The following is an 11,614-nucleotide window of genomic DNA, read 5'->3' on the forward strand; positions in this document are numbered from 1 at the left end:
CTAAGTAATCTGTTCTATTTTAAAAAGCTCTTCTTAGAATAATCCACTTGCCATACCTGAACTACAACTCCAATTGCAAAGTAAAATCTTAATTTTTAGGATATGAAGACTTAAAATGCTGGGTTAAAGCTTCCATTAGAAAACTCTGCTCTTACAATCAATACCTTTTTTCTCTGCATATGCTCCAGAAACATTCTTAAGATGAAATTTAACATGACTTTATGGCTTAGCTAACCTACAAAAATTGAGATTGTTTCTAGAACATGAACGTGTATGGGAGAAGAGTATCTAAATTTGCATGTTAGAACCACAAAATCTCTTTTCCCCTCCCCAGGGAACATCATGAGCTTTCAAGATTTGAAACAGAACAAGTGATCATAGAATCATAGCATAGTTTGGGTTGGAAAGGACCTTTAAAGGTCCTCTAAGTCCAGTCTCCCTGAACACATTCAAAGAAAATAACACCAAAATGAATGTTTGTGTTTGTTTCACCTGTATGTTGTACAATTAAGTATTGCAGCAGAACAATATAAGCAACACAACATGAGGAAACATCAGATGTCAAAAATTTGAAACACTGATATGGTTTAAAGAAGCTACAGTTAACATTCATTTTGTCAAAAACAAAGAAAAGGAAATGAAAAAGAAAAAAGAGAAGGGCAAGAGTTTTGGTCCTTACTATAGCAGAGACTTGATTGTGACGGAGGTTGAGCTCTGTGAGTGAATCCAGCCCATTCAGGTTTTCTACAACAGTGAGGAGGTTTCTGGCAAGGTTTAACACCCTCAGTTCACTTAAATGACCAATGTTTTCTATTTTAGCAATCTGTCAGAGACATAATAAACATGCACACTGTGTTTTATAAGGATATAAAATATATTTTTATATATGTGACACATGTTTTCTAAAAGTATACATGAACTCTCAGCTTCATACATAGTGTGCCTGTGTTTCTCTAAACCATGATACTCAGAGATCCAGAACAGGTATTCACCCACATTTTTCTTGCCATCCTGCAGTAAAATTCAGTCAGCATTTCCTTCTATCCCATCAAAAACCAGGTTATTTCAGCTGTGCTGCTCTGCAGCAGCAACCTTGAAGACATAAAACCAAGACAACACTGATGGTATTGTGGTATGCCAAAATGGGGGAATTTTGTGCATGTTTGAGCCTTAATTTCTCTGCAAAGACACTCATTTATTTTCCTGGGATTAGAAAAGGGAGGGATCTAACAAAGACTGAATTACAGTAAGCAGGCAGCTTGTTTTTATACTTAATAAGTTATTTTAAAGACTCAGGTGATATTGACAGAGCAAAAAACAAAACAAAAAAAGAGGCATAAAAAGAGCAGTAATAGCTAATGCTCCTTAATTTTAGTTTTTATTTCTAGAAACACTATTGTATTTTACAGAGGCATTGATTCTTGCTTTGATGATTGAGTATGGGTTTGTTTCCTGCTGTTAGTATTTCCCAGTGATCCACACAAGGCTCTCTATCCAGATAATTATTTCTCATGGCACTGTGGATCTGTCCTCCAGCACCTCTGCAGAATTTATGCCTGACCTCCACCCAGGGAGAAGGAACAGCCACTGCACGAGGGACAGCAGGGGACTCTCAGTGAAACCCATGCTGGGGGGCAGAAAGAAGCCAGCAGCTTTTCCTGTGGAAAATACTTTAGCAGCCCCAAGGTTTTGGCAGTGCAAAGAGCTACCAGCATGAATCATTCCCTGCCAGCTAGAATGAACATCTCTGCACCACTGTGAGCCCCCTTCAGCAGCCAGTGCCCAGGCACACCCTCCTCCTCCAGGAGGCCAACAGTGCCAAGAGAGCAGCACAGAGTGCCTGGTGCCACTGCCATGGAACTTCCTGCTGCTTTGCACCAGGGCAGCTGGGGCCATGCCATCCTGCACAGTGTCCAGCAGCTCCTGGAGCAGAAGAGGTGAGGTGGCCATAATTCACCAGTTTGACAATGTCCCATTTTGTTGGTAATTTCCATATATCCATACACATATATGTGTACATCTAACTCTGTGATTGGAATATGCTGCTATAAGAAAAATTTCAACAATTTCACAGTTAAAAAGCATACAAAAGTATAGAGCAAGGCCAAAATTAAATAGCATCTTAAACTTTTGATTCAAGGTGCTTAAACTTTTGATTCAACTGCTAATTAAACTGTCCATTTATGTGCATTTTATACAAAAATATTACAGCAAGAGGAACAGAAAATGCCACTACTTAAAAGATATTTATACAGAGAGACTTTCAAAAGCAACCCCAGGAGCAGACAGTTGGCATGAAGGGCACAGACCTCTGCTGATGTCTGCCCAGCTAGAATGCCACAGTCTAGAATATTAATCCTGGTATTTCACTGCTATTGCAAAGATAATGATTTCATCAGCACCATATAGAAATACTCTTTACCACTTTGCTAAGCTTTAAGATTAACTCTACTGAATTGCCTGTTTCAATTATGCATGCACACATGAAGGTACACCAGCTTTTCATATGGGCTATTAGGTAAGAAACAATACAAGCTATTATCACTTCTTTTTGGATGTTTCAAATAATACTGATATAAAATAAAAAATAAATTAGTACACAAGTCAAAGTCTACTTGTAAATACTGAACAAAAACACTATTTATTTTCTCATTCACTTTTATCTTTGAATAATTCACTATGAAATAGAATTCAGAAAAAGGTTTTTATGCACCAAATAATCACCCATCAACAATTAAATTGCACTAATTAAAGCTGCATCTTTTAAAAAAATCTGAGATTAATGAAAAGAAGTTCATACATGAAAAAATCAGATTGCATAATTTTACTTACAGCTTGAACTTCTGGAAAGAAAAATGATTCATGGAATTAAACAGAACACAGGAAATTACTCCAATACCATTTCATATTCAAAGCATTCTAGAATAAAATTCATGTGTAGAGTCCCTGAATAGACACAGAGAATTGTATCATATTCCTGTGTTAATAACAGTTAATCTAGTGTATTTCCAGTACCTTGCCTATAACTTGTGCACAGGATTTAATTGTTCAGTGTTCACCTGGGATCACTGGTAACATATGAGGCACTGGACATCACAATGCTCAATTCTTATTTTCCTTTTGCTGAACACCACTGAGATAAGCCTGGCTCCAATTTTCTGACCTGTTGTTTAAACTGCTACATTCTTAAACATGAGAACCAGATTTTGCAGTTCTCAAAGCAAATTATGTTGCTGAAGTCTGTTCTTCAGAAATTTGTAATGTAGAAGAAATACCTTTTAAGATAGACAAGAAGGCTGCCAAAAATAAAAACCCCAGAAATTTAAACAGTTAAAGGAGCTCCCTTCTTCAGTGTTGTATAAGCAAACAACAAAAAAACCCAGCCTTCAAAACAAGGCACTAGTCCACTAAGATGTATCCCAAACACAACATTTCTTCCCTTCATTTCTTCATTAAGCATTCAAAAATAACTAATACTCTGGGATGGCAGATTGGTGTTATAAATTTTGAATTCCTCAAAGGCAGGGAAAAAAAGAACTTTAACAGGAAAACATGCTTATCTTTGAACTAGAAAGGAAGAGAAAGATAATTTATTTATGGAAGATAAGTTCATAGTCTTTATTTGGTCTTGACATGAAAAATACACTAAATCTACCAAAAAAGGTAATAACTCCATAAATTTAGATGTAAAGGGCACAAATGTTTGGAAATGATGAAAACATCTTGGAAATCAAAATAACTTCCTAAACTCCAAGATTTAATGTTAATTCCTGATATAGGGTAATTTGTTACATTCTCTGTGTCCAAGTAAGCCTATCATTATGAAGTTGATCCAGCAACAACCAGCCTAAAACTCCTAATAAAGTTGCAATTAATGTAAATAGTTATATAGATACTTTAAAAAAAAAGTCAGATCTACATCACTTGTAAGAATTGTGCAAGATGTGTTTCATTTTCATTAGTGATTCCTTCATTTGTGCTGGGAAAGTTGCTGACTGCCACAGCTGTAGCGTTAGTCTGCAAGTATTTTTATCAAAAACAGAACCCCCCATCAAATTTCCAACAGCAATACAAAAAGGACTGTGTTGTTCAAGCAAACACTTGTGAATGGATATATTTGGAGATGGCCAAGACTCCAAGGGCAATGCCATCCCCTGGTCCTAGAGTGCCTCTGCCACTGTACAACGTGCTCATTGTTTGACTAATGGCATTTAAAGAAGCCACAAACTTATTGCATGACCTATAGTCCCTACAGGGCTAACTTGTCTTTTTCTTCTCTTTTATATGTATGTAGGGAATCTGGTTTTGTCAGACCACCAACAGTAGAAACAGCAATCAATCATACCAGAAAATTTTATAGCAGTTCTAAGGGTGTGTTACTGGAACTACAGCACAACTGCTTGTGGCAGGTTACTGTTGTGTAGGTAGGAGTGCCATCACACTCAGCTAGCTCAGCATGTTAATCACTGTAACCTGCCTCAAGTACAACACTGAAAGCACAGGTGTTCTTAACAGACTGCTACAAAGATTCAAAATAAACACCATGACACCTTTATTAACTTACTGACTTCTGTGACCTCAAGAGCTGCACAACTTGTCACCAGTCCCCCTTCATGAAACAATACTTTGGTAAAAGACACAGCAAATACAGGATGCCTGCACAACAAACATAAGCAATCAAGTTATTGTACTGTACCTGATTTCCATGAAGATCTAAAACATCAAGGTTTTTTAGGTTCTCCAGATTTGAGATCTTCTTTATTCTGCAAGATTTCGATTATGACAATTATTTTTAATATTAGATTAAAAGTATCTTTCATTTTCCAGCCAACACAAAATAAAGCCTTTTTTTTCTGACTAACAAGAGTAACAGAAATATAACAACATCTTGAACCATGAAAAAAAAAAGATAGATAAATGAGAATGACTTCAAGACTATCACCTTCCTTTCTAACTGTCAATAATTCAATAGCAGCAGAATTTATGGGTCTCTTCTAGAAAGAAAAGGATGGAATGCTTGCTCCACTAGAAACTGAAGTCAAAAATTTCATTGTCTTAAAACTTCTCTGTCCTGTCATATTTTGTTAGATTCCAAACCTAGGCTATCATATACCCAACAGCATCATCTACTGGCTGATGACATTAAACACATGTATTAAGCATTTGCTTTGAGAGTAATCAAAGATCACACACAGGCCAAGTGGAAACAAGTTGCTAACAACTCTGTCTGATGTGTAACCACTCACTCACCAGTGGGCCAAGTCCCAACCACCTCAACACCACACTCCTAAGGTAAACTGCAACCAGGGTGGTTATGATAAGGAAAATAATTCCTCAAAGCACTTGAAAATTGTAGTACCCACATTTTCCTATAAACAAAAGTGATTTCTACAGGTGAGATTTTTAATCCAAAAGCTCTTAGCTCTAGTTACATATGGCACTATTGAAACTTGTCGGTTTTGAACACAGGCTGATCTAGGAGGTAAACTCTTTATAAGCTGCACATAACTGAAATCTGGCCACTAGTTCTCACTGAATATAAGAAAATGAGGAAAATTTAAAAAGTCAGAGCACAACCTTTAGATGTATGAGCAATTCCACAGACACATGTATTAAATTAAAAAAATTAAAGGCTACAGGACTAAAAGCAATAAATAAACATTAAAATCCATGACTCATCTGTCTGGTATGTTTCCCAGATAAATACATCAGGCAGAAATATTTTTATAGGTTATAAATAATCAATGAATAGTACATTTGATCTGAAAAGACATTCCACAACATGCCACACAAATCTAAGAACATATTTAATAATCAATCAGAATAGAAGATGATATGGGAACATGTGAAGTACTTTGGAAATGTTGCTTAAATTTACTAAGAAAGGAAGTTGTGACACGACACACAAAATCTGTGTGCTTCCTCAGTGGGATCTGACACTTAGCTAATCCTAGGGCTGGTCTCACTGGTATGACAGAACATCACAAACTGAAAACTGCATCAGAAGCAAAGGGAAATCACAGTTGTTACACCATAGGAGGTAGAGTGCCCTAGTTAGGTATTTACCTGTTCTTTCCCAACAGAAGGACTCTCAGGGATCTCAAAGTTGAAACCCCACTTATCTCTTCAATCTGATTATCATATAAATCTAAGAAAACAAGATGGTGAAGATTAGAAATATTTTGGATACGAGTTATAAAGTTATGCTGGAAATTCAAAAGACGAAGATGATCTTCCCCATCGATAATTGGGCACACTGTCAGTTTTTGCCTGGAAGAAAAAAGAAAAAACAGAATACACAAGTAAGTAACAAATCAGTAATCCACCTTCTGCTCACTCACTCTGACTGAACAGAGAAAAGTATATCATCTTGGTTAAGACAGCATTAATTAAGTTTGTTAATTAAATTTTATAGATAAAGCAGAAACTCCTGCCTATTAAAAAATTAGCCTGAAAACACAGCTGAAATACTTCCAAAATTTTCTGAACCCCTCTCCTATTAGAGATTTGCTTGTTACACTGAACCTACAAGGAAGTTTTGTGTTGTGACCACACTAAAATTCCAAGAGATGTGGCCTCGCCCTCTGTTAAGTTTTTCTTCAGCTCTCACACGAACAGCCTGTTCAGATGAGAAATCTGCCTGCCTCAGGTGACTGCTGTATGGATACACTCATCACAAGGACACTCTCAGAGCATTTCTCCATGGGACACAGTTCTTCTCTCAGAAACACACACACAGCACACACAGAGCCAACAACCCAAGCCCACCACTGACTGCAGCATCAGTGGGGCACTCTGGTCACTGCAGACCAGGGGCTGAGGCTCTGGGCCGTGTGCTCTGCCACCCTCTCACCTTTCCAGGGTAAGTCTGTCTGAGTTCAGGATTTTTTCTTCAGCAGTACGTTGCAATACAGGAAATGTTATTGATGAACTGCTCCCAAAATTCGTGTTATCTGTTGGAAAATCATACAGAGAACACATGAACTACTGCTCTGTAGGTGCATGTCTTGAACTACAGGTGATAAAAGCAAAATTTTCTTTCTTATAAAAAGTAAAGCATGAAAGGGCTTTTTGCCTCCATTCAGTACTACAATTTATCAGTTTCTTTCCTGATGTTATGACTATGTCCCTCTACATCCTCTTTCCAAAGTACATCTATTTCTTTACTTAAAGATTCTTGTCAACAATTTGCTGTAAGCAGGTATTTTGTAAATGCCTTTATTTTTATTTGAATTACCCAATGATATTTTAACATAAAATTGTAAAATTGTTTCACAGTTTCAGTATCTGAACTTAAAGAACTTCAGATAAATTTAAAGACATAGATCAAATAGATGTTGATAGAACTTGAAAAATAAAGCACAAATTATTGAAACACTCCCGCTGAGTCACAAAAAAATGCGAAGTCTTTCAAAGGTAAGTGCACACAACACCTAGTAATCATTGGTATTTCACTCCATTATCAAGAAACAGGCACCCCTTTAAAGCATATTTATAAATTCATCCTCATGCATTTCATTAATATAAGAGGAAAAAAGGGAGGATGTCTAAAAATGCCTACAAAATTAATCAACAAATGTGTTCTGTGAGTTTTGGCTTATTTAGAAAATGATCCATTGAAAAATATTGGTGACAGCAATGACAGCACCAATATATTGCTCTGCAAAGCCAAGAGCATGCAAGTACAATAGAAAAACTATCTCTCAACTATCTCTCAATATCACAGTTCTAAATTACAAACTAATTTTGTCTAAACATATTAAAATGTTAAACATCCAGTAAAATGTTACTTTAGACAATTGTGTGACTATTGAGGGAATATAGAGTAGGGCACTTGATAGGTTGTGGCTTTGTGGATAGCAGAAAAAATACTCTTCCATAAGGGGAAAAAACAAGGATGAAAAAAAGCCAAGCAGTGGGTTCAGGACACGATGCAACAGTAATTACATTGAATTACTGTAGCCAAGTAGGAAACACTGTCATTCTTATATTTTGTAATCATGATACAACCTTTCTTTACTTTTTAAAGAATAAAACAGATACAAAAGACAAACAAACCAAACTCATTGGAATTTTACCTTGTCTTCCCGAGTAGTTTTTTTCCAGATCATGCTGCAGAAGCCTATTGTGGAAAGATGACTGCTCTTTATTTATTCTGAATTCAAACTGTAACACAATATTATAGACAAATGTTAGGGTTTTCAAATGCAAATAATATCTTTACACAAACACAACCTCAGTACTAACAGCTCTCAGGAATTAGAGGAGAGAGGTACAGACAGAAGATCAAGAAATTATATATATGATTTATTTATATATATATATAAAGCTTATGGCAGGCTATAGTACAACCCCATATTTTTAATAGGGTTAAATAAAATAACAAAATATTATCAGATACATTCGATATTGTAAGTCAACAGATGAGTACTGAAAAGGTAATTCCTATTTGAAAGCATACAAATGTGTCTGTATCATACAACTACATTTGTTAATACTACTATCCAAGAAAAGGTAATAATTACTGGTTTGGTTTTTTCTGGTATTGATGAGGTCTGGATGACCAGCTGGAGACCACAATTATTAACCTGCAAATTGGAAGAAAATTGAATTAAATGCTACCTTTCTCAGAAGTATCAATACAATTGTTGATTGCAATATTGATATTACATATCAATAGAACTGCTTTTTAAATAATAAAGCTATTTGCAACAGCAAAATCTGCCAAGGAAGGAATTATTTTGCAAAAATACTATGAAGAATACATCACAGCTCCAAGTAACACAAAATTTTTCGTTTACAAAAATCACACTGGTTTTAGCTTTAAAAATACACTGAAAGCATGACTTCCATGGGGATACAACTCTCAGTATGAAGAAAACAAGTATTTACATTTTAACACGCCTTGTATTTTCAAAAGACAAAACATGCTGGTCTTTGAGCTAGATTTATGCGACAAAAACCGAGACGTCTCCCAGGAGCACAGAACCGAGCGGCTCATCCATGCACCTCCCAGCGCAGCACAAATGATGTCGGGGCGCTGCCGCCCGCCGGCACCCCAGCACCTACCCCGGCACCCCCGGCACCCCAGCCCCGCAGCACCTACCCCGGTGACCCCCGGTGCCCCTCAGCACCCCAGCCCCGCAGCACCTACCCCGGTGACCCCCGGTACCCCCGGCACCCCAGCCCCTCAGCACCTACCCCGGTACCCCCGGCACCCCAGCCCCGCAGCACCTACCGCTGAGGGCGCGGCCCGCGGGCCCCGGCCGGGCCGGCCCTTGCTGGGCACCATGGCCCGCAGCCCCTCAGCCCCTCAGGGCCCCGCGCAGCTCCTCCGCTCCAGGCGGCCCCTCAGGGCCCCGCAGCCTCAAGCAGCCTGTCAGAGCTCCGCGGTGCCAAACAAGCCCGCACGGCCCCGCGCCGCCGCCCTCCTGTCGGAAATGGCTCCGCCGTTACCGCGGACACCGCGGCTTCCGCCCCGCCCGCCGTCTGGGGCGGTGCCGAGGGGCGGGAAACCGTGAGGGGTGGGAAACCGTGAGGGGTGGGAAACCGTGAGGGGTGGGAAACCGTGAGGGGACGGGGACCGACGGACGGATGGATGGACGGACGGATGGATGGATGGACGGACGGACGGACGGACGGACGGACGGGGCGCTCTGTGGTAGTCCTGCTGTGCGCAGTGTCGCCCACACCCCGCTGCCTCACAGTAAAAAGCGGCTATTATGATTGTATTTTTCTGAATTCTACAAGCAAGTGGTTGTGTGTGAAAACCCGTGACAGGGCGAGAAGCTGGATGGTTCCTGTCGTGCCTCGGGAAGCTGTCTTCTGTGGGCATAGACTGGTCACTAAATGTGACAGTCACAAAATGTGAGAGTCAACCTGCGCGAGCTCCTGGTGCTGATCCCGCGGCAGCTCCTGGAGCCCAGAAGCTCCTCTGATCGTAGTGGATGCTTTTAAATACACTCATCAAGAAATTCATGGTAGGAGAAGTAACGGTGTGGCTGTCAGTGCATGGAAGGGCTGTGAGTTGCCTCATGGTGTTTTCCCTAATCAAATCATGGAATCATCAAGGTTGGAAGGAACCTTTAAGATCATCAAGTCCAAATGTTAACCCAGAACTGCAACTGTAACCCCTAAACTACAAACCACATGATCCAGTGCAGATCCAGACACTCTTAAACACCTGACTGGGCAACCTATTCCAATGCCTGGCCACACAAACAAATAAATATTCCAGCTTTAGCTTCTCGTATTGTCATTTTATTTTCCATCTGCTGGAAAATGCACCATAAGAAATCTGTGCAGATTTTGGTTGTGCAGTTGAGGTTCATGGGTTTAGGATGTTTACTGGGTACCAGTGAGCCATGGGTTTCCCTCTAAGGGACTTCTCTACATTAATACATTTAGTTTTAAGCTCTGCTATGTTTTCAAATACTGCTTTATCTCTACTGGAAGTTGAGCATTATAGAGCACTGTTACATTAAAAGGAAAATAAAACAAAACAAACTCAGAAAACATCAGTCTGGCAATTTCAATGGAAATCTAATCAACAGTGTTTGAAATTACATCAGTCTTCATCTGGTCAAAAGCCAGTTCTGTGCTGCGACCACTGGTAGAACAAATAAACACATCTAGTGTCCTTTGCTATAAAATCAAGTTCCCTCAACCTTGACAGAAAGATATATCAGATAAACTGAAAGGTCTCTCTCAAACATCATTTGGGTTAGCTATTTGGGTAGCATGAAATAGTTCTTTGTTCATACTCCTGACCTTGTTTGTGCCCAGGGAGGCAAACAACTTCCATGAACTCATACAAAATCTGCCCACAGCCCCTGTCCATATTCTTGCCTAGAATGTGTAATTCGTGTTTGTATTTCTGCATCCACTGAAAAAAAATAGCAAAGTGATGCATTACCCAAGACATAATACAGAATGTTCCATCAGCAGAGAACTAGAGATTTGGTTAGTGGTGCTTGTAAGCGTATTTCATAAACAAAATACTTTATTGCTTAAGGCACATTTAAAAATCAGCCAAAGCCTGAGGCAGGGCAGTCTCAAATGTGTCCATGCCAGCAAACCTGACTCATGAGGACTGTTTGCCACAGTAATGAGAAGAACTGGCCATGAGTGCAGTCTCACTCTTTGTCCATCCAAATTTTTAAGAAGAAAATATTGAAGCAATGCAAACATAAACAAGAATGCCACAAATGAAACTGTGATGTAAAGATCATTTAGCAGTTTGGGTACAGACAGTATTGAAAAAAATCTTCCTTGAGTGAAGAATGAGTATTTAGATGGTAAATTGAAAAGCTTTTGATTCTAATGTTTAGTACATGAACTGAAACAGAACACTGTAGTGGACAGTTAAGTAGCTGGAACAGTGCACTGAAATATAGTGCATTAGTCTTAAGTTCAAAATAATCACTGCCTAAGTGTTTTAGAAAGAGGGCCTCTATTTTAATTAGTTCTTAAGGAGGGAATGTTTCTATTCTGTGTAAGTGCCATGCAAAACTATAGAGGAGACTCCTCTGCAAAACCAGCACGTATCCAATCATATCCTTGTCCACTCGCGTATCTTATTTCCAGATCTCACCCTCGGCATTTAAACCACACT

At 39.0% G+C, this 11,614-nt stretch overlaps 1 protein-coding gene across 2 annotated transcripts in view; it reads right to left on the minus strand.

Annotated features, from left to right (window-relative positions):
• Positions 1–9,496, minus strand: part of LRRC49 (leucine rich repeat containing 49) — a 40,330-nt gene extending 30,834 nt beyond the window's left edge. For both annotated transcript variants that reach the window (XM_054641964.2, XM_077185667.1), the window contains exons 1-7: positions 9,239–9,496; positions 8,526–8,588; positions 8,079–8,166; positions 6,854–6,953; positions 6,067–6,270; positions 4,697–4,763; positions 680–823 (exon numbers count right to left, since the gene is read on the minus strand). In XM_054641964.2, the coding sequence (XP_054497939.2) occupies positions 680–823; positions 4,697–4,763; positions 6,067–6,270; positions 6,854–6,953; positions 8,079–8,166; positions 8,526–8,588; positions 9,239–9,292 (720 nt within the window). In that variant the 5' untranslated portion in view covers positions 9,293–9,496. The remainder of the gene's footprint in view (positions 1–679; positions 824–4,696; positions 4,764–6,066; positions 6,271–6,853; positions 6,954–8,078; positions 8,167–8,525; positions 8,589–9,238) is intronic.
• Between the last annotated feature and the right edge of the window lie 2,118 nt (positions 9,497–11,614).

The sequence above is a fragment of the Agelaius phoeniceus genome, chromosome 13 (assembly GCF_051311805.1).
Source record: "Agelaius phoeniceus isolate bAgePho1 chromosome 13, bAgePho1.hap1, whole genome shotgun sequence".
Taxonomy (NCBI): Eukaryota; Metazoa; Chordata; class Aves; order Passeriformes; family Icteridae; genus Agelaius; species Agelaius phoeniceus.